Below are 22,412 nucleotides of genomic sequence, written 5' to 3'. Positions count from 1 at the left end.
CCACTCCCCAGGCCTGGACCCCAGCCTCTCAGGGAAACACTGATAACCCAGTGGGGACTGTGCTGCGGCCGGGAGTGGCAGGGTACCCCCCCATCCCCTGTGCAGGGTCCGTGGGCCTCTCCGGAAACAAGCTGCAGCTGGCACCCTGCTCCCTGGGAGTAGCCTCTGGGGAGAAGGAGAAGCTGAGGCACGGGCCTCGGGTGGTGCTGCACCGCAGCTGTGTTTTGAGGGCTGAGTGCAGCAAGAGGAAGTTGTGAGTGGCCAGGGGCCTCCCCCTCAGCGTCTGTAGCAGCTGGGGCTCCTGGCAGGCCCGAGCAGCCGCTCGCTTCCAGCTGGGACGGCTCTGGGCCCACCACAGCCCTGGGTCCTCTCTGGTGACTCAGCAGTGGCCACAGGCCCCTGAGCTGGGCCTCTTCCGGTATAGGGACTGGGAGTAGCGAGGAGAGGAACCGTGGCCCGATCTCCAAGGAGAGGCAGAGAGGTCTGCGGGGCAGCCCTGGGGACCTCCCACTCTTGGACCCCTCCTGACTCCCTCTACCTCAGAAGGACCACGAGAGCAGCTGGTCCAGGAAAAAGGACGTTTTATTTCCATAAATACTCCTGCTCTCACTCACACACTGACCCCACTTCTGCCCATGGACAGACAGATGGACAAAGCCCAATGGATGAAAGAGACACACTGAGAACTCCAGTGCAGGACCTCCCTTGGCCAGGGGCCTAGGAGACCCCAGCTGGGGCCACCTGTCTCTCCCCCAGTCCCCCCGGAGGCCTGACAGCAAAGGGGCCAGGAGAGTGGAGTGAGACCCCCAGGAGGAGTGGGGGAGAGGTGGGGCTCCCCTCACTGGGCCCCCTGAGACGGTGACCACAGGGCCACGCAGAGAGAAAAGCTAAGAGAGTCAAACCACACACCCTAGAGTGCAAAGAGCTGGGGGTGTAGGCGTCACCCCCCCCAGTCACCCGGTTCCTATGGAGGAGGCCTGAGCTGGTCCCGGCTCCAGCACGGCCCCAAGTTATGGCTGGGCCTTCCCATAAGGCATAAGAGACAGGCAGGGATGACCCCTCCCCAGGCTGGGGTCGGGGCTGGGCCTGAGGTCCTGGCCCTTGCCCGACAGCCATGCTTCTCCCCCACGGCCCCAAGTCCTTCCGGGGCCCATGTGCAGCACTTCCCTGCTCCAGCCTCCCACCTGTGATGAAGGTCCCCACCAGTGCAAACCGAGGCCTAGCCTCCTGCTGGGTTTGGCTCAGCAGGGGAGAGGGCAAGGAAGGAGGGGGCCACAGGGGGGAGGGGAGAAGCACCAGACCCAGGGGAATATGGCCGTGGGAACCCAGGCTCAGTGGTGGCCAGTCCCGTTGCCCCTCCTCTCCCCAGCCCCTCTCTGTTCTAGAGGCTCCCCCAGGTCTCCGGTGGGGGGAACTGGTCCACGTCCCCCATCTCGTTGTAGGTCTGGTCGCCCATGGTGAAGAGCAGCTTGTAGCGGAGACGAACCTTCTCCTGAGGCAGATATGGTGAAGGCAGAAGGGTCGGACGGGGAAAAGAGGCTGCCCCACCCCACAGCGGTGCCCTGTCACAGCCGGGCCCCTCACCTTCTGGGGGTTGGCAAGGAGCAGGACCTGGGTGATGGCTGAGGGGTGGACGATGGGGTTAAATGCTGGCAGCTCTGTGCCTGAGGGCGGCTGCAGCTTCACCTTCATGACCTGCGGACAGGAGGGCAGGACGGGGCGCAGCTAGCCCTGGCTTCTCGTCCCTGGTCCCTGGGGAACAAGGCCCAGCCTCCTGCCAGCTCCTCCTCTGGGGGCCCTTCTACCCCCCAACTCCCCAAGAAGAGAGAGACAGAGAGACGGAGACAGAGGCCCTACCCCCGCCCTGGAGAGCTGGCTCCCCATCCAGCCCCAAGTCACCCTGCCTTGAGGAGGGGGGGCTGCCTATGTCACCTTGGGGACAGCTGACTGGAAAACAATGTTGCGGATGGGCTGGGGGGCAGTGCTCAGCATGGAAACCACCACCACCAGCACATCGGAGCGCCCGGGCAGTGGGTCTCGAGCGAAGTGGAAGAGGACCCGGAAGCCATGTTGGTCATACACGGTCACTGGCAAGATGCTGCCTGGCGGAGGAGAAGGGGAGAGGGCGATGGCGGGGGGCGTGGGGGGGTGCCAAGCCTGAGCCCAAGCGCATCCGACCAGCTCCCCACGCCCGGCTGACCCCAGGCACTTGCTGCTCTGCTGGGGATGAATGAACAGACCCAGACCCAGGCTGTTGCCTTGACCCTGGGCAGCAGTGCAGTCAGGGGTACAGTCCGGGGCCCAGAGAGGCAGGTGGACTTCTAGTGTGATGGTGAAGGCAGGATGCCCACCCTGGAACTGAGTCCCAACCGGGCTCCCGAAGTGCCGGGCGGCTGCTCCCAGAGTGCTCGAGTGAAGGGCTGTGCCTGAGCTTCACTCATGCTCTCACTGTGTGACCCTGGTACCGCCACTCTGCTTCTCTGAGCTCAGGGTCCTCCATACTGCTAAGACGGTGGCACCACTACCTAGCTCCTGGGGACACCAGGGGTGTGACACCCTCGTCACAGTGAGCTCACAAGATGGACAGTGCCGAGAAGACTAGCCTGTCTTCATCAGTCTGCTCACAGCCTGGTGCCGTGAGCGGCCCTTTTGCTCCTGGGCAGGAGAAGCCTAGGCTTGGACCTCAATCTTTATCCTGGTTCGGTTTTATGATCTTGGGGAGCCCCCCCAAACCTCCCCTGTCCTGGCCCTGCCTTCCCGGGGAGGGGCACAGAGGCCATCCATGAGAAGTCCTCACGCCTGGGTCACCCTGGAGTTTAGAACGTAGTTTTGTGACACTCGGGGACCAGTGAGAAAACTGAGTCCTGGGAAGAGGAAGGGTCTTGCCCAGAGCCCCCCGCTGAGTCGGGCAGGGCTGGGAGGGGAGCCCTGCCTTCCCACCTGCTGCCCCAGATCCAGCTCCTGACAGCAGGCAAGGCGGGTGGGGCCGCGAGCTGACCCAGCCCAGCTGGTACCCGCTGTGCCCCCGCCCTACTCACTGGGTTTGATGGACTCCAGAGGCACAGTGATGTTGGCCAGCGAGAGCTCCGTCGGCGTGGGCTGCTGCAGGGGCCCAGGGGGCTCGGGGGACACGGTGTGGAGGAGGCTGGTGGCGCCGGAGCTGGACAAGCTGCAGCCGCTTTTATTCTGCAGGTCCCGGAGCGTGAGCCGGGGCGCTGGCTGCTGCTTCTCCCTTATCGGAGGGCGGTGCATTGAGAGGTGAAGCTTCGGCGGCCAAGAGACGAGGGGCACAGGAAAGGCTGGGCTTCCTGGCTGTCCCTGACGGCTGGCTCAGACGCCCCCTGTCTCTCTGGCCTTGGTCTCCTCACCTTGGAATGGGCAGCTCTTGCTCACCCCACCCACTCGGGGTCAATGCCCTCGTCCCTGGCAGCCCTCTGGGCCTTCAGTCTTTGTCAGGTGCTGGCAGGCCAGCCTAGGGGAGGGCGTGTGAGTGGGGCACGGTCCCCTCTCATACTCTCCACGCCCTGTTGGATGGGCCCTGCACCTGCTGCGGTCACTGCTGTGTCCCTCGAGCCCAGGACGGCACCTGGCACACGGTGGTGCTCTGGCAGTGCTGCTCACGGGGACAGACCAGCACCGGGCCTCTCCCTGATGGGCCTGGGGCAGGGGCAGACTCCGGGCAGGGCGTGCCCTCACCACCGCACTTGCTGGGACTCCGGGGGCAGCGACTGCTGCAGGAGGGTCTTCCCCAGGAGGTCCAAGTCATCCAGACCACTGCTCGTGGGCAGGGACGTCTGCGCCGGGGGCCGACTGTCCACGCTGGGGGCCGGAGTGGGGTGGGGGGGCTCAGTGCCATCAGACGACTGTCGGGCATACAAAGGATGTGGGTGGGTGAGGCTGTGCTGAGAAGGCGTCAGGTCACCTGGCAGGTCACCTGGCACTGCCCTGAGGCCCCTGCCCCTCCCGGCAGGAGACGTCTGGAGAAGCAGCAGCAGGGGTGTGGACAACATTCCCACCGGCCTGCGCCCCTCTCACCCCAGGGCCATCGGTGGGCCAGGCCTGGTCTGGGATTCTACTCGAGAAACCATCCCGTTCCAGGGACCTCGGAGTCACCCTCAAGAGAAAAGGAACGGGGAACCCCCATCTCAACCCAAGGGAAACCCAAGGCTGAGACATGCAGGGAAAAGCGCTGTGAGGAGAGGCCCGCCCACCTTCCTCCATCCTGGGATGGGTGCCTCCGCCCCCGGGCCACCCCGTCCCCCGGCCCTCCTGCCCACCCGTCCCTTCACTGCCCCTCAGGCTGCCTGTCCCAGCTGCTCTAACCCTGGGATGGGCCCATCCTACCTGGAAGCTGTTCCACCCAGCACCATCCAAGCCTGGGCCTGAAGGGGGTGTGGGGTCGCTTAGGCCTGCAGGGAAGCAAGACCGAGGTAAAGCAGCTGGATTCGTGAGCAAAGGCAAGAGAGCTGGGGCGGCTATGTGCTGAGTCAGGGTTCCCTGATTTCTACCCTCCCCCTGCACCCCCTCCTCCGAGAGGCTCAGCTCGAAGGGGACACACCCCCTTCCCCCCTAGAGGGAACCAGCTGCAGAGCAGAAGTAGAAACCAAAGACACCGAGAGCCCATTCCCTGGGCCCAAACACACTTCCTCTCTTGCCACTCAGAAAACAACTCAACTACTGAGGTCAGGACTTTCACCTTCGTTCATTAGCGGGCAGCTGGGAGCCAGTGGGGGTGGGGTGGGGGGGAGGGGAAGAGGGCATGGGAGATACCACGGGAGGTTCGTAAACTCACAGATCCAGGCAGGCTGGGGTCAGCATCCTGTGCCCATCCAAACTGACTGGAGGGACACCCTTTGAGCGTCACAAGGGCACTGCGGTGCAGTGAACAGGGCCCTGGGCCCAGGCCCGGCCCAGAATCTGCGGAACCGTGGGCAAGGTGCTGGCTGGGCCGCAGGGCCCCTGAGCACACCACGCGGATGGCCTGGGCAGACTCTAAAGGCCCTGTCTGCCCTGGCACAGGCCAAGGCTGGCTGACTGGTGCAAAGGAGGGCAGTGGCGCTTCTGGAAGAGGCGTGCTCATCGCCTGCTGGTCGGTAGAGGGCATTAGGTCACCAGCCAGTTTGACCTCTGCCCGCCCTGAAGCACACCCCCAGCCAAGTTCACCCTGGTTTTTAAAGAAAAGCCAAGTTATCCTGTTTGTAGCAAAGCCTGAATAAGTGAGGTCTAGCCTGACAGGCAAGAGTGAGGCACGGGAGGCTGTAACTGCTGGGTCTCCACCTCTGGACATGCCTCTCTGAGAGCAAGGACAGCACAGTGGAGGCTGCGAACAGCCCCGGGTCAGGCACTGCAGACATGGGTCTCAGTCCTCACACAGCCTTACAAGGTGGACGTGGACAGAGCAAGGCCTAATTGCTGGAGCTCAAACACAGCTCTGCCACCCAGCTGTGTGACCATGGGCTGGTGGCAACCTTCCTGTGCCTCATCTGCAAGACGGAGACAACAGTAGCATTTGCATCAGAGGACTGTTGTCACTGCTGAATGCGGTGCCTGCCCGGCGCGGGGACGCCCTCTCTGGCCGACAGGAAGTGCGTTTTGCTCACCCCACCCTCCCCCTCCCCCTTCCTGCCGCAGAGAACCGTTTAGGATGAGCCCCCTTTGTGGTCCCGAGGCTTCCTCCACTCCCCTGAGGCGGGGAGCTGGGCGCTGCTGCCCTGCCACTTCTGGTTCTGGTTCCCACATTTTCTTTGCTTTGAGTAGCAACCAGAGGAAGCTGGAGGCTCAGGGCTCCGCTGAAGCGACCAGGACAGGAAGTGCGAAGCACACAGCGCCTCGCTGGGGGCTGGGCCACACGCTTCCACTGCGGGGGTGGGGTCGGGAGCTGGCGCAGGCCCTGCTGGGGAAGACGAGCCTGTGTGCGCTTTCTGGTCACTGGCCCATCTTTACCTCTCAAGCGGGGCCAGGGTCCTCTCTCCCTGAGTCACCCCGGGCTCTGAATGAAGAGGGGGCAGGTGGGTGGGACTCCTCGGCAAGCCCCCGGACACCCTGTGGTCAGGGCCTCCTCCGGGGTGCTGGCTGACCGGCCCACACAGGGGAGCTTGACCCGGTCCGCTGTCCCCCTTGTCTCCTGCTCCTCACTCCAGGTCCTCACTTCCCGTTTCCGGCTGACGAGCCGAGTCAAAGCAGCTACGGGTGAGGCTTCAGAATCTGAGGGCCTCGTGCAAAGCCTGGTGCCCCGTCGGGCAAGTCACTCAGCCTTTCTAAGCCTTGCTCTGGCATCCGTGGACCAGGGACGTCGACAGCACCGTCTTCTGGGCTGAGTGGAGGGTGGGCTAAGACACAGCAGCGCTCGGTGGCCGCGGTCAGGGGAGCCCCCGCCGGGACCCCGGCACACCATCGCTTCTCGGAGTCCGTCAGGTACAGTTTTCACCTCAGAACTAACTCAGGAGAACACAGTCTGACTTGGCTTCCAAGTTAGTTTCCCAACATATCCTCTGAGACTCCTGTGACAGGGCAAGGTCTCCTTGACAGAGCCGGATCACCTCTATTCCTTCACAACTTTGGGGCCATTGTGAGGAGGCTCTGAGGCCCTCCCGCTGCTACACTCTCAGCAGGCGCCGCTGTGCCTGAAAGCTGGAAACTGTAAAACTGCTTGGCCTGCGAGGTGCCCGCTGCTTCTTCCCCAGGGACGAGCCTGCTCCCCACTGGGCTCTGGAGCCCCGACCCCGCCAGAGTGACCGCGGGCCTGGCCTGGGACCAGCGTGGCTCACAGAGTGCCTTGCACTCCTGCACGGGCTTCCCTGGAGCTTCCAGAGCTCCCCACCTCTTTCTCTCAGTGGCGAGGAAATGCTGACTTGCCTGGGGAGCTCCCAGTTCTAGGCTCTAACCTGCTACAGGGAAATCCCTTTGTTTTCCCTCAGGCCGCCAGAGCCTAGGTGTGGCTGGCTTATCAGAGGTGATGCCAGCCTTACTGTTTTTTTTTTGGTTTTTTTTTATTTGTATTTTTTTGGCTGCGTTGGGTCTGTTACTGCGCGTGGGCTTTCTTTAGTTGCGATGAGCAGGGGCTACTCTTTGTTGCAGTGCGTGGGCTTCTCATTGTGGTGGCTTCTCTTGTTGTACAGCACGGGCTCTAGGTGTGTGGGCTTCAATAGTTGTGGTGCACGGGCTTAGTTGCTCTGCGGCATGTGGGATCTTCCCAGACCAGGGCTCGAACCTGTGTCCCCTGCAATGGCAGGTGGATTCTTTTTTTTTTTTAATAAACTTATTTATTTATTTATTTTTGGCTGCATTGGGTCTTCGTTGCCGTGCGCGGGTTTTCTCTAGTTGCGGTGAGCGGGGCCTACTCTTTGTTGCGGTGCGCGGGCTTCTCATTGCGGTGGCTTCTCTTGTTGCGGAGCGTGGGCTCTAGGCGTGTAGACTTCAGTAGTTGCGGCACGCGGGCTCAGTAGTTGTGGCTCACGGGCTCTAGAGCGCAGGCTCAGCAGTTGTGGCGCAGGGGCTTAGTTGCTCCGCGGCATGTGGGATCTTCCTGGACCAGGGCTCGAACCCGTGTCCCCTGCATTGGCAGGCGGATTCTTAACCACTGCGCCACCAGGGAAGTCCCACCAGCCTCACCCTTTGACTGTAGGACCTGGCACAAGCTCCTTCATTTCCCTGAGCCTCAGCTTCCTCAGCTGTGAAAAGGGCCTGGTGCCTATGCCCCAACCTCCAGAGGACTCACAGGAGGAGGAACACGCTGACGTGACTGCGCTCTGAAAGCCGCCTCGTGTGCTGGGGGCATCACCCCCCACCTGCAGCAGAGCCTGTCCTGCTCTGGGCCCCGCCCCTTCCTCACCCAGAGACATGAGCTCATCGTCAAGTAGGGAAACTGAGGTGCTGGGCTGCTCCAGGCTGGCCTGGTCACCAGGGCAGGTGGGCGTGGCTGGGTCAGTGGTGCCCACCGGAGGGAGATCCAGACCTGAGAGGTCCAACAAGGCCGAGGTGCTCCCTGGGGTGGGAAAGGAGAGTCAGGCCAGCCTTGGGCGGAGGACACTCAGAGTCCCTGGGGTCTGGGAGCAGCGAGCTTCCCCTCCTTGGCCACATTCCCTCTGCCCCGAATCTGCTTGCCAGGTCTCTTCTTTGGCACATAGTGTCCCTTCCTCACAGAATGTACTTCCTTCTTCCCTCTTGGCCAATTGCCTCCCATCCTTTAAGGCCCCTCTTAGACTACGATGTTTCTGTGTAGTACCCCACCCCCACCTCTCCCAAACAGGGCCAATTCTAACCTCTCCCGGGGTCCCCCAGGGCTGTCACTTTACCCTGAGTGGAGCCGAGCCTGTAATGCTGATGTATCAAACCCTCCGTGCCCACTTCTGATAATTAAACTAAGCCTCGGGGGTGTGACCTAGCCCCAGACAACAGGTGCCAGACTGGTCAAATGAAAGAAAGGCCTTCCTTCTCCTGCCTGTCCTTGCCAAACCCTCGGCTCCCTCCCCTCCGACCCTCATCCAGACCTCCTCCCCCCGCCTCCCCGGCAGCTGCAGGCTTGGCACAGACTCCACCCCCAGTTCTCCCAGCGAGGGCCTCCCACATCTTAAGGGGCCACCAAGCTCTGTGACCAGCACCCTACCCGGGACCCCATGCCTCTCCGACTCGGGGGCCCTCCCAGCTCTCCTGCCACCTCCTCACCAGGGATGCAGGCGGCTGTGGCATCGCCGTTGACCTCCTCTCCCCGCACCAGCTGCTTGTACAGGTTGATGACCTGGGTGAGGTTGTCGTTGGCTTGCAGGATCTCCGCTGCAACAGGCAGGAGGGGAGAGGCCAGGCTGAAAGAATGTGGGGGCCTCCGGGGGGGAGATGAGCACCCCGCGGCCATCTCAAGCCTCGTGGGAGGGGCCTGGGGGCAGCCCACCTCGACTCCTCAGACTCAGGCCCTCTGCGACCTGCCCTTGCCCAGTCTCCTCCACGCTGCCCCGTGCCAGCCCCCGAACACACAGGTGTGCCCCGGCCTCCAGGCCTCCACGCTGGCTCTGCTGTCTGGAGACCCCTAGATCTCTGCATGGCTTCACCCCTTCCTGCTTCAGGTCTTCTTCCAATTCACCTCAGGAGGCCCTCTCTAACCCCGAGCCCGCAACACCAGTCCCACCTCTGTTTTTCTTCACGCCCCTTATCACCGCCTGACAAACTGCCCCGCTCACACCCTTGCTTTACTGTCTGTCTCCTCTCATCAGGCTACAAGCTCCATGAGGATTTGGCTCTGTTGATTTTGATCACTGCCATACCCCCCGGGGCCCAGAACAGTGCCCGGCACAAACTAGGCCCTCATCGATGTTACCTCTTGGTGGCCAAGGCTTAGAGGGATCTGAGCAGCAAGCCTCTTGGGTGGGGACCAGGTGCCTGGCACATGGGAGGCGCTCAGGGAACTCCTGATGAATGGAGGCTGAGATGGTACCTAGACTGCTGCCCGAGAGGCCCTGGCTGATGTGGGGGCACAAAACAAGGACGAGACCCTGACGTGTGGCCCTAGCAGGAGCCACGGGGCCCAGCTCTGGAAGCGCTCAGGCCTGAGGGATTTGCTCTAGGTTTCGAGCTCACCCTTACTGGGGAGGCAGTGTCTGGAGGGAGAGAGCCTCCGGTCCACCCTGGCTCTGCCACCGTTCTGCTCTCTGGACAGGTCACTTCCCTCCCTGAGCCCCAGTTGTGAAATAGGGACAATTCTCCCTCCTGTGCGGCTTACGGGCAGTAAAAAAGGTGTCTGCGAAGGGGCTTGACCCAAAGGGTCTCTAAAGCACATCAGCCCCTGATCTCTGCTTCCTTCTTCCTCAAAGTGGAGAAACCCAAGGTCACTGCTGGAGAAGGGGGCCCCCTGGTGGCAGCTCCTTCCAACTGCAGCTCACCTAAGGCCTCGTCATTGTCCTCCGTGTCGCTGGCCAGTCGGAAGAGCGTGGGCCGCAAGCGCTCACAGCGCTGGTACAGTTCCTGGGGGCAGCAGGGCGGGCAGGTCAGGGCCGGCGGGGGCCCTGCAGTGCGTGGGGGGTGGGTGGGGGCGGGCGCACCTTCATGAGGTCCTCACTGCTTTGGGCAGCCGCGCCGCCCTGGCTGTGGTTCATCACCATCTCCGTCAGCAACTTCACGTTGTTGTTCACCTCCTCGATGGCGCTCACCCGCTTTGAGATCTTCTCCATTCGCTTCTGGTCCTGGGGAGGCATCGGCAAATGGCCCCGGAGCGCCCGAGTCAGGCCTGGACCTGAGCCAGGCACTGTCCCACACCACCCTCTGCTGGGTGTGAGATCAGCCCCTGCTAAGGGCCCCTTGGGCCCAGGACAGGGCACTCTGGTCCAAGAAGCCCTTGACCAACCCTGTGTTCACTTCCTCTCCTCTTGGCAACGCCCCCTGGACCCAGGCCTCTGCACGAGCCCATCAGAATCTCTAGGGGTGGCCCAGGAATCTGGGTTTCCAACACACTCACCAGGTGATTCCGGAGGGCCGGGAGCTAGATTTACACCTGTGGTTCTACATAACCCTCCCCCTCTCTGTGTTTGTCCCTTGAAAGGAGGTTCCCGTACTTGAGAGTGAAAGGGGACCTTAGCGGTCACCAAGTACAACTGAGAAACTAGTGCCGTGACCCCCTTGAAAGGCCACTGCAGCAGTGACCCTGCTATCCCTCTCCCACTCTGCTCACCATGCATGCTCCTCCCTTGTGGAATGAAAGGTGGGCTTGTGCTGTGCTGTCTGATACAATCGCCCTCCTTGAGAGGGGCTGCCCTTTCTCTGGGCTGTCAGAGCACACAGTCTGCCCTAAGACAGCCCACAGTGTCTGCCCTCTGGGTCTCTGGACTGCACTTTTTTGATGACATACCCTCATCAATAAAAAAGATTTCAGCATGCACCCACAACACAGGTATACATACTTATAAAATACATGTATATTATTCTCTCTGTACATATATGTATGTAAAATATACTATATCTTGAACATAGTAAGGCCTAATTTCCCTCTAACTTTTACAGAAGAGGTATTCAGCCTCACAGAAGCTAACGCACGTCAGCTCGGCTGCTGGGAAATTCTTCCTTCCACACGCTGATCCTGGCTCTGCCCGCAGGGTCCCCCTGACTCGGTCAGCTCTTTTTCTGCTGTCACAGCCCTTTAGTCGGGCCACTGCGCACACGTACACACGACCTCCCTCAGTGGCCCGGCTCAACATCCCATCCCGCCACCTCCTTGCACTCTGGGCTTGGCCATCACCTCCTGCACCATCTCCTTGATGAGTTTGTTGGCTGCTCGGAGGTCCTCGGGGTGGGAGCTCTTCAGCAGGCGGGCCAGCATCTGTGGAGACAGAGGGACATGGCTGTGACAGCAGTCCTTGGGCTTGGGGTCCCGTGCTGGCTCCTTTTCCTGGTGGTGGGATGTGAATAAGTTACTAAGCTCTCCATGGGATGGCAAGGATCTACTGACACCTTACAGGGTGGCCGTGGGATAAGTGACACACTGCACGTAAGTGCTCTCCGCAGCGCCCGGCAGAAATAAGCTTTCCACAAATGGTGCGAAACATTACATTACTATTGCTAGAGAATTCTTCTGGAAGGATGTACAGGAAACTCAACAACGTTTACCCCCTGGGACTAGACTGGGTAGAAGAGGAGCTTTTACTTTTTATCCTACCTCCCGTGCTGTTTAAGTTCTTGCCCATGACCACATGCTTCTTTAACAAGCTAGTAAAATTATTGTTGAGAAGGTCACAGACATAAAAACAGGCAAGCTCCTTCCTGATCAACCTATGAAATGCCCTCAAACCAACCCCAGGGCCACCAGCCTCAGGCCTGAGTTTACTAAGTGAAGGGCACTGCGTGCGCAGCACTCAGCATGTGTAAGGGCTCAACACCCGGCACCCGTCACCCACCACAGCGGCCGTGCTCAGCGTAGCCTCTGCTCCAGGGACAGGGCCGCCAGGGGCTGGAACCCGCTGACCCCCATTGGGCCTGGAGTCCTCATCTGGCCCTCCCTGAAGCCTCACCTTGGATTTCTCCTCGTCTTCAAAGATCACATTCTTGGGCCGTGGCGGAGGAAGGGGAAAGGTGGCATCATCTGGAAGCTTGGGGTCGGCCTTCACAATCCCTGCAGCGGATGGCGGTGGGGAGACCGTCTCAGGGGCTGGGGCGGAGGGGAGAGGGGGATGGGGGCAGGCAAGGGTAGGATGGAAGGTGGAGGGCAGGCTTTCTCCAGCATGCTGGCGCTGGACTTTGGGGGGTCAGGGCCTGCTCCTGAACTACCATGTCAAATAGTGTGTGTGCGGGGTTGGGGGCAGTTAGAAACCTGTATTTTGAGGCCATACCATGGGGACCAGTCTCTGACTCAACCCCATCTTTTCTCCATCCAAGCTGGCCTCAGGCAGAACCATAAAGAGGCCCCACTGGCTCTATGTTCTTGAGAAGTTAAAGGGCAGACCTAGGACCTTGCTGCCAGAGGCCCTGAAGCTGCCAGAGCCCCAGGGAGGAGGGGAGGAGGTGGCCACACCCCACCTCTGGCGCCTCACCCTGCTTCTTCAGCATCTGGTAGGCCTCTGCGATCTTCACCTCCTCAGGGAGGCCGACCATCCAGCTGTAGAGAAGCTCCAAGATCTTGTTCTTCACCTTCTCCGACGTCCGAGAGCCCAGGTACTTCGGGGACGGAAGGGAGAGGAGGCTTTGACATTGCCCGGCCCCACTCACTGTAGTCCCAACCCCAGCCTAAACCTGGCTGCCTCCCCAGGACTCCTTCAGAAACCTCAGCCTACACGACCCTCCCACCTGACCAGCCTGAGCTCACCTCCTAGCCCTGCTGCTCACCAGCTGTGCCAGCCCTGGGTGTCCCAGTGCCCCGCCTGTTAAGTGGGGATGACAGCAGTAGCACCGTGCTGGGGACGCAGAGCTGGCACAGGTAAGGCCCAGAGCCCGGCGCCTGCTCTCGGCCAGCTCGTGGAAACCTTAACTGTGACCTCAGGAAGGAGGAGCCACCAGGCTCCGGGCTGACCAGGGAAGGAGCAGGTGTGGAACCGCTCGGCCCTGGGCTCCATTCAGTCTCCCAGCAGCAAACTCGGCAGAGGGAATCGGCTCTCACTCCGGTCATCTCCTGAGAAGAGCTGCTGGGTCATTCAGCTGCTCTGGTCAAGGGATGGGTCTGAGCAAGGATGGGCGAAGGGGTGGGCTCTCACCCAAGGGGCATCAAACATGTTCCTGCCCTAGGGGAGGACTCCTCAGGCCCGTCAGAGGCTCTATCACTCAGGTTTGGGGCCTCAGCATCCAAGGCCTCAAGGAGGCCACTCTTGTGAGGTGGAGACAGGGAGACCCTCCACTAGACACCTAGGTGGGGTGCTGTGGCCAGGTCTGCAGGGAGAGATCTCAGAGCCCGAGCAGCCCGCACTGGGGAAGTGTTCTGTGTTCACTGCAATCATTCCTCCCTAAGTGCCAAGCAGCTCCAGAGCTGGCCGGCCACCAGGCAGCCTGGAAGCATTCTTCCTGGAAACCCAGCCGTCCCGGACTCAGCCGTGAAGGGAACCCTGAGAAAGGGTCTGTGTTTGTGTCGGGTCAGGATGAGGCCAGTCACCCCTCCTCAACCGCCATCTGACAGCGCAGGTCGGAGCGCGCGCTGGGAGCACCCACCTTGGGAGACACGACCTTGATGAGCTCGTTGAGGAAGCGGAACTTGCCCACCTCGTCGTGGAACCTCTTGCCGCAGCTCTTCATGCATGTTTCCAGCACCTGGGGGGGGTGGTGTGAGGTGCGGGGACTCCCAGGGAGGATCAGAGGAGGTACCCTCCCTCCCACGCCTCAGCCAGGGCCCAGAAGCCCAGGGACCGGCAGTGAGAAGGGGGAAAATGACTCTTGAGAAAAAGAGGATTCTGAAGTTCAGAGACCCCCTGAGATTGATCACCACCCTCTGGGGGACAGGGCTGGGCCACCCCGAGAGCCTGGCGATGCCCAACTCGCAGCACCGACTTAGTCCCTCCATGGCTTGGCCACATCTGAGGACCACTTGTAAATTATTTTCTTACTATTTTCCTTCGATGATTTTTTGAAACGTAAATAGGCACCATCAAACTCAGCCTTATCCTAAGCTAGATGTATGTGAAATCACAGGACTAATATGTATTTCAGGGAAAAAAAACCCACCCAAACTCTAACATGTTAAAACAAATACATAACTATTAAAAGGAAAGCTGTTTATCTACCACCGTCTAAAATCAGCTTTGCTGTATGGTTTGTTGCTACCTGACCCATGCTTGGGGGCCACAACAGTGCACTCCCTGCTCTTCTGCTACTGGCTCAGCTTTGAAACCTCTGGCCTGAGCCCAGCTGTCACCCCTTGCACCCCTGTGCTGTCCTGTGCCTGGAGGCCATCGATGGGCTGGCCCGGCCCGGCCCCGCAATGCATCTATCAACACGGAGCTCTATAAACACGAAGACTCCTGGAGGCATATACTATAGGGGTTCTGGTCGGCGGGCCTGGGGTGGGGCCCTGATTCAGCCTCCTGAAGGTCGGAGGCACAGCTGGAGCTGGGAATCCCTGGGCCGAATGACCTAGGGCTTCCTCCCCACAAGAAACCTAACTGTGCAGGGTCTGGGGTGGGAGGTCAGCCCACTGGTTCATTGGTTGCCATGGGACCCTCAGAGGCTGGGCCACACCCCCATTCTAGGCCATCTGGGCACAATTCCCTTGGGCTCTAAAGAAGAACCTGTTGGGACCCCAAAAACCCCAGTCTTGGCCCCCCCCGGTGCCACCCACATGGTCAGGGGACAGATGGCACCGTGCTTCCCCTTCTCCTCACCGTCAGGGCCTGGATCGCCTCCCACTCCTGCGGGGATTGGATCTTGTGGGCCAACAGCCGGGTGGCAAGTGGGGGCCTGAGTGAGAGGAACAGCAAAGAGCCAGACTAGCCACAGAGCCCCGGGCACCCCAGGGAGGGCGGCCACACTTCCCCGCTGGAACTGCAGCCGGCAGCCGCTTCTCCAGGACACATGCAAAGGCCCAGCTCCCTCTCCAGATTGGGGCTGGAGACTGTGGCACAAGAGGGCAGGACCAGGTAGGGAGCGCAGGCCGGGGACCTTTGAAAGGCGTGAGCTCAGCCCGTTGGCCGGCTTTACTGAGAACTATGACCTGCCGTGTCCTTGGCTTGCCGTAGGGACAAGTACAGAGAGATGCCCACAGCCTTCAAGGGCCCAGCCTGGGAGCAGAACATGACAATGTGCACAGGATATTCTGCTGGGAGAAGTCACGGTGGCAATGGTGACATCATCTACCAGATCATGAAAGACCTGTCACCAGTGACAGTAACAGCTAACACATACGGAGCACTTACGATGTGCGAGGCACCTCACGTCCATTTTCCTGCCTAACCTCCATAAGAGCCCCCCGAGGTAGGCAGCACTATCACCTCCACTTTACAGTCCCAGAAATGGGGGCTCAGAGGCATCTAGTTACTCGTCCAGGAGACTCAGCTAACAGAAGGGATGGGACTCCCACCTGCGCAGCTGGACTGGGGAGCACACACGTCACGCTGTCTGCACGGCATCCCGAGTGGAGCGCCTATGCTCATGGGGTGTGGCGGGAGCGAAGCACACTGAGCTGTGCTCCCCAAACTTCAGTGCCACCTGGGGAGCCTGCCAACAACGTCCCCCCCCAAGCTCCCTGCCGGCCAGTCTAGTCCAAGTCTGGGTGCAGCCCACAAATGGACATTTTTGACAAACACACCAGGTGATTCTAATGCAGACGGTTCTGGTTCTTCCTTGAGCAAAGGGCCTGCTGGCCCCTCCCAGCTGGGGAGCACGCAGTTCTCTGGGAGGCCCTCCCCAACAAAGCATGGGTGCTTCATCAAGCCCGGGACTACCTCCTTCTCTCTACGAGATCTTGGGGCAACTGCTGAGCTCCCTGAGCCTCGGTTTCTTCACCTGTAAGATGGGTCCAGCAAGACCCACCTCAGAGGGTGGCACACAGTGGCACTGAGTACAAAGTGCGCGCTGCCATTGTTAATTTGGGAGCACTTAAGAATGGAAACTGGGTCTCAACTCATCCTTGTCTCTGCCCAAGGCCAGGGTCTGGAGTGTGCACGGCAGGTGCTGAGTATGTGAGTGAAAGACGGGGAAGCCACCTACCCCTCAAAGTCCTCGTTGAGCTGCTCGCAGAAGCCGTTGATGCTGGCCCAGTGCAGCTCCTTGTTCAGGGGGTTTGTGGCTCTGTCTGGAGGAGGAGAGAGGGCCAGTGGCCTGGTGAAGGGATCCCTGCCTCTCCCACTCCCTGCCCTGGCGTATGGCTGAGCGTGCGAAAAGGCCTCCCCTGGACTCCCTGCTCCGACGGCCCCGAGACCCCAGCACTGACGTCCGTCAAGTCAATGCACAGATGAGCCGTCGTCTGCGGGCTTCTCCTCGCAGCTTCTCCCCGAAGGGCCCCATGTCTAGAGATTGTGCTCAGGGGTCGTTCCCCTCCCGCCACTGTCCCAACCCCTGCTGCTGTACGCGTGTCTGCACCTCCTCTGATTCTGCTGCTGAAGTGTCCCCGTAATTCTCACGGAATTTACTCTCAGAGGAGATTCAGAGGTAAGGGAAAAAAGCAGTAGTTCCAACCTCAAGGAGCTTTGCAGCTGGGAAGTGGGCCAAGGTCAGCTAGGTTCTCAATAGAATGTGACAGAGGGAGGCAAAGCAGCCGTGGGAACCGGTAACAGGAGGAGGGGACTCAGGGGAGGCTGCCTGGAAGAGGCAACACATAGAAGCATTGGAGGGACTTAACCAGGCTGGGGATGACGTGCCTCGGAACAGCTCAAGGGTTGCGGGTGAGAAGAGCTGTGGATAACAGCTCAGGGCATGGGGGACCTTGGGAAGGAGTGCGGCTCAGGTATCGCTTCCTCCTTCCCTAACAGCGCCACCTGCCCGGGGCAGCACTGCCGAGGCAGCTCTCTGCTGCGTCCCCCAGACCCGACCTTCATCGTGGGCCCAAGTCTGCTATTGCACCGCATCCCAGCCACTTATGCACACGCCCATAAATGCACACCCAGTAAATGAGTGAATGGATGCGGGCTCAGCTGCAGGCAGGCAGGGGGAGGTTCTGGGGGAATCCGAATCCAGGAGTAGGTAGTGGCCAGGAAAGGGCCAACAGGAAGGGGTGGTAAACAAGGCCAGACAGTACCCCCCGACCCCCAACGTTGGTGAGACAACAGCTAAAAATAAACAACAAGGTCCTACTGTATAGCACAGGGAACTATATTCAATATCCTGGGATAAACCATAATGGAAAAGAGTATAAAATGAGAACGTATATATGTGTAACAGTGAGTCACTTTGCTGTATAGCAGCAATTAACTCATTGTAAATCAACTATATTTCAATAAAATTTTTAAAAAACCCCAACGATTAAGTAGGTCAGTTAACTTCCCCGAACCTCCATTTCCCCATTTGTAAAGTTGGAGCAAAATAAGAAGTGATTTGGGATGACAGCATACTCTACCCAGGGTAAGGCGTGGGGCAGCCAGAGCTGGATCTTCATCACCTCTCGACAGCCTATCTCCAAGCGTCACCCTGTGCTGGTCAGTTCTGCCCAAACCTGAGGATGGAGCCGAGGGTGTGGAGGGCACAGCCCAGGAGGTGAGACACAGAAGGATCTGTGGTCAGGAGGAGGCTGGGGACTCGGTCTGTGGCCCTGCCTATTTGGGGCCCTGTGCTCTGGCGGGAGGCCTGGAGTCCTAGGATCCCAGTGCCTGGCAGCCAATCATTTAATTCATATTTATTCAATAAATATTCTGAGTGTGGGACCACAGCAGTGAACAAGACAAAATCCCTGCCCTCTTGGAGCTCATCGCCCAGCAAAAGAAACACTGACTACTCAGATAAACAAACACAGGATACTGTACACTGTTGCAGAGTGCTATAAAGAAAAATAAAGCATTAAAAAAAAACAGAAAGAAAGAAAGAAAACCATAGCAGGGAGAAGGTATAAAGAAGTATGTGTGGGGTGCTGCTTTCTGGGAGGGCTCTCAGAGGTACAGCTGAGCAGAGATCTGAAAGAAACATTTCCTCTGTGCATACAAATCTCTGTTCCAGGAGCCCTGCAGAGCCCGCCAGCCCCTGGGAGAAATGAAGCCCCTGCTGACCACCCAGGAACACCAGAAACAGGTGCCCCCCATCTACTCTGCCTCCCAGCCTCCCAGCCCCCCAGCACGGCCAGAGGCTGCTTAGAAAACTAGAATGGGGCTGGATATTGCTTACTCAATGACATCCAGCCGGGGGACCCTAAAACAGGAAGTCCCTTAGAGTGTCAGAGACACGTGAGTCTGAGTGAGGACAGAGAAACTGGTTCTAGAGCCCGCTCCTAAGTCAGAAGCCAGTGAGGAAGAAGTAGTGGCATCATGAGACATGTCTGCATCTGGTTCAGAGCGAGGGCCTCTGGGTCCAAGGAGATCTGACCAACCTCTCTGGCCCTGGCCCCCAGCTCCCAGTCCTCTTACCTCTACCTGGGGGGAGCACTTTCCCCAGCAGGCAGCAGGGTAGAACACACAGGGAAGGAGGGAATTGTTTCACAACAGGGCATGACTCCACCCTGTCACTCTACAGTGGTGACAATGTCATCAGTTACCCACCAAAAGCTACTCTTCACCTCCAGTCACTGCAAGGTAAGAGCTTACCATTTTGCTAGGGCACAAAGGGGAAGAAAAAGAGAAAACCACCTCAGCCGCCATCTATCAGAGTCTAGCCTCCTGCCAAACCTGAGTGTCCTGACTCCTGTTTTTCAGATCAGACTCTTTGGCCGCTCAGAAAATCCCCACCGTTGCTAAACCTGACACTGTTCCGTAGCACCCATGGCTCAAGGCTTGCGGCCTGTCAGATCTGTCAGTGAGGGCCCTGCCCATCCCCCCTAAGTTACTGCTGAGACCTGGACACTTGTGGCGTTCCAGAACAGTCTCGACGGCCACTGAGTGCTTCCTTTCCATGCCCTCCCCCTCCACTGGCCAGACGGACTCTGAAACATCCTTGGAGACGGTGTACTTCTGGGACCATCCTCAGGATTCAACTCTGCACAAGACTGGCTTAAAAGGGGCTGGTCATAATCCCAAATCATCCTGTGCAGCTCCCTGGTGTGCCTGGAGTCAAGGGGCTGAGATGAAAGTAGACCCAGAGGACTCTCTGAGGCCCTGGTACAGATGTGACCTGAACGGGAGCAAAGACTTGGGAGGGAGCTGTCCCTAGTCCAGGGGGAAGCAAGCCGTGCTCTCAGGAGCAGAGTCCAGTAGTGGGTTATGAGAGCCGAGGATCTTCTGCAGTGTGGGACATGGAGGTCAGGTAGACAGTGTGAGGGCTAGTACTCAAGCCTAAGTAGTAGGAAATCGTGTCTGAGGAGACACAGGAGGGGATGCAGGGCCCTTTGGAGAAAACTTAGCAAGGGCTAGGAAACGAGTCTTTGGTAGGGGGTGCAGAATCTCAGGGCCTGGACTGAGGGTAGTGATAGAGAACTTGAAATCACTTCTGGAGTCTGAGACAGGACCCTCCCAAGCCTGTGGGGTTTGGGGGTTTCTCACTATGTGGCCAGAGCGTGGGGGATTCGATGGGTTAGTGGGTCCTACCTTCCTGGGCGGGGGAACGAGCAAATCTGAGTTGCAAGCTCAAGAAAGGGATAGGAGAGAGTCACGCCATGCAGCGCCAGTGAGTGGAGGATTCGGGGCTCAAGGGGAGCCTGGTCCCTCGCTCCCGGGTGTGAGGTGCAGCTCTCGGGGCCGCTCGCTTGCTTCCTCCCGGAATCCAGGGAATGACTTGGGTGTCCGCTCCGCGGAAAAGTCTGGGCCCGAGACAGTTGGAGGGTGCTCTGTCCCGGGGGTTCTGGGCGCAGAGCCGGGCGCAGCTCACTCCTCCCCGGGGGTCGCGGCCCAGGAATCGGAAGGGTGGGCGGCGCCCGCTCCCATCGCCGGTCCGCGCAGCTGGTGGGGTCTCCCTTAACCCCAGGATCGGAGGTATGGGCTTGGGACACCGCCCCTACCGGGCCGGGGCAGGGCGTGAGGAGGGGGCGCTGCGTACCCCGCCCCCGCCGGGAAGGGGCCCGCCTAGTGCCCCCGGTTCCGGTTCCGGTCCGGCCCGCGCCCCTCCCGGACACTCACTGATTCGCGCCTCCAGAGTCTCCGGCTCCATCGCAGGCTCCATCGGCCACGGGCCCCCAGCCTCGGCACCGCCCCCCGCCGCCCGGTGCTCTCGCGGGACCTCGTCGGCACCACCCTCCGCCGATTAAAGGGGCAACGTCCGTCCCGACGCGCGGAGCCGAAGAGCATTCGGCACCATAGAGACGCGAACGAACTCGCCTAGAGCGCCACCTGCGCTCCCAACCCCTCCCCCAAGCGGCGTTAACATCGTGGGAGGGACTCGCCGCCTGCCTTGCTCACAGCGCTCTGGCCGGAAAGGAAGCCGAGGGACTCGGGGCTGAGGGCTGCACCATGGAAACCCTGCGGGACGCTCTAAATCGTTCTGCGTCACGGCGATGCCTATGATCGCTTCCGGAAGAACTTTCCGCGGCCATGTTTTTGAGGGGCTCTTAGGTCACTTCCGTATCCCTGAGCGGGTATTTCCGCTTAGATGCAGAAGTGGGAGGGTCCCTTAAAAGGGCAATGACGTACGTTGGCCGCTGTGAAAATAAGTCAAAGTTTGAGTGCTTACAGTGTTCCAAGTATTGTTTTAAGCACTTTTTATACATTTCTCTATTTACTCCTCACAACATGAACGAGGTAGTTTGTCGTAGATCACACAAGTGGCAGAGCCGGAACCCTGTACTATTTTCTGCATTCATTCTGCAATCATTTCATGCACTCTGTATTCGCCTTGCTCTGGGACAGGCGCTGGAAGAGAAAGGCAAGTCCAGATATTTATTACACAACGTGGTAGGGGAAGCCCACGGGGTAATGGCAACACAGGAGGGGCCCTCTACCCCAAACTGGGGTGGGTATGAGGGAGGTGCTCTCTTGTCAGGGGAGGTTTCACAGGGGAGGTGATATTTAGCTGAAAGACAGTCAGAATTCTCCAGGTAAACCTGGTGTGAGAAGATATTCCAGGTAGAGGGAACCAAACGTTTCAGGGCTCACAGGAGAGAAAGAGTATGATGAGGTCAGATAATTGAAAGTATTTCAATTACGCTTCAGAGGATGTAGGCCTGGAAATACGCTGGGGCAAGATCACGCAAGTCCTGCAAGTTTAGCTTTTTTTCTTGTGAACTATGTTGGAGATGTCCTTAAAGAGTTTCACGCGTAGTGGTGACAAAGTCAGGTTTTTGTTTTAGAGAGGTCCAGGCGGCAACAGTGGGCGGAAGACACTGCTGGGTGCCAGACTGAAGTCAGGCAGGGCAGAATGAATAGACTTCCTAGCCTCTGCCTTTTCTCCTGCCGTTTCTCCTTCTATTACAGACCCTTTTCATCTGTTTTCCCACCCGCGGCCCGGGGGAGCCCGGTAACCGGCTTACCCGGGTCCGTTGCATTCTGTCGCCCCCTGGCGGTCCACCGGGGAACTGGTCCGTGGTGTCCTCTCGAGCCTCTTGGTCTCCGGGAGGGTTAAAGCGAGACCGAGACAGGGAATCTGGCGATTCTGGTTCTGCTCGGCCGTCGCCCTGGCAGGCGACCTCGATTCACCTTGTAGAACGGAACTGACCTCATTAGGGAGTTGAGAGGCATGTGCTGGGTCAGTTTTTCCCTAAACTCAATCATTCAGCCAGCTGGGACGCTTTTCTAAATTCTCCCCCACAGGCCATTAAAATTATACAGGAAAGTGATATGTATGTTTACTGCATTCCTCAATAAAAGCTGTAACATAATATGTACTTAGAGCTCTTTTCCTTTGTTTCTTTTATTACTGAAATGAATTATTACAGAAATAAGATGCAACCGCATTTACCGCATTGATTTAGGGGCATATACACACTGTCAAGACTCACTTTTTAAAGACGGCATAGATTTGACCAGGGTTCAAATTCTGACTTGACTTCTTTCTAAACTGTATGACCTAGGACAAGTCACTTAGACACTCTCTGTCTCAGGCTTCTCATCTGAAACACGGTTGTGAGAATTCAGTGGAAGGGTGTCTGCAAAGTGAACCCCAATAAATGCTCTCCACCCACTTTCTCTGCTGGACTTTTCTCCTTAGCATTTATCTATCTTAGCACTGTCTATTTCCTTTCTTCATCGTGTTTTCTGTCTTCCTCCCCCACTGGAATGTAAGCTCGGTGAGGATGAGGAATTTCAGCTATTTGGTTCATCGATGTATCCTCAAGACTTGAAAGAGTAACTGGCACATAGGTGTTCAATCAACATGGATTGAATAAATGAATGAGTTGAAACTATTATTCATAAGCTTTATGGGTGAAGGGGTGCAGGAATGTGCTCAACATTGCACAGCGAGTGTGTGTGGGAGGGGAGCCAGATCATACTTTTAGTGAAGGCTCTAGG

The 22,412-nt window shown here is 58.8% G+C and overlaps 1 protein-coding gene across 5 annotated transcripts; it reads right to left on the bottom strand.

The window, feature by feature from the left end:
* Positions 1-564: 564 nt before the first annotated feature.
* Positions 565-20,474, bottom strand: GGA1 (golgi associated, gamma adaptin ear containing, ARF binding protein 1). Of its 5 annotated transcripts, none has more exons than XM_036867539.1 (18): positions 20,088-20,473; positions 19,560-19,771; positions 16,105-16,189; positions 14,781-14,856; positions 13,615-13,713; positions 12,510-12,633; positions 11,991-12,127; positions 11,222-11,302; positions 10,032-10,172; positions 9,873-9,954; positions 8,665-8,772; positions 7,832-7,984; positions 4,345-4,409; positions 3,697-3,863; positions 3,039-3,232; positions 1,933-2,102; positions 1,585-1,695; positions 565-1,492 (listed from the first exon to the last, which is right to left on the bottom strand). In XM_036867539.1, exons 5-18 carry the CDS (start codon positions 13,696-13,698, stop codon positions 1,382-1,384), a joined length of 1,728 nt encoding a protein of 575 aa, XP_036723434.1. In that variant the 5' UTR covers positions 13,699-13,713; positions 14,781-14,856; positions 16,105-16,189; positions 19,560-19,771; positions 20,088-20,473; the 3' UTR covers positions 565-1,381. The 5 variants fall into 5 exon arrangements, with proteins under 5 accessions (XP_036723434.1, XP_036723430.1, XP_036723431.1 ...); XM_036867535.1 differs by lacking the exon at positions 19,560-19,771 and adding an exon at positions 17,450-17,545; XM_036867536.1 differs by lacking the exon at positions 19,560-19,771 and adding an exon at positions 17,450-17,545 and having other exon boundaries at positions 11,991-12,091; positions 20,088-20,471.
* Between the last annotated feature and the right edge of the window lie 1,938 nt (positions 20,475-22,412).

Source organism: Balaenoptera musculus, chromosome 10 (assembly GCF_009873245.2).
Source record: "Balaenoptera musculus isolate JJ_BM4_2016_0621 chromosome 10, mBalMus1.pri.v3, whole genome shotgun sequence".
Lineage (NCBI taxonomy): Eukaryota > Metazoa > Chordata > Mammalia > Artiodactyla > Balaenopteridae > Balaenoptera > Balaenoptera musculus.
This window is presented reverse-complemented; position numbering and strand designations above follow the sequence as displayed.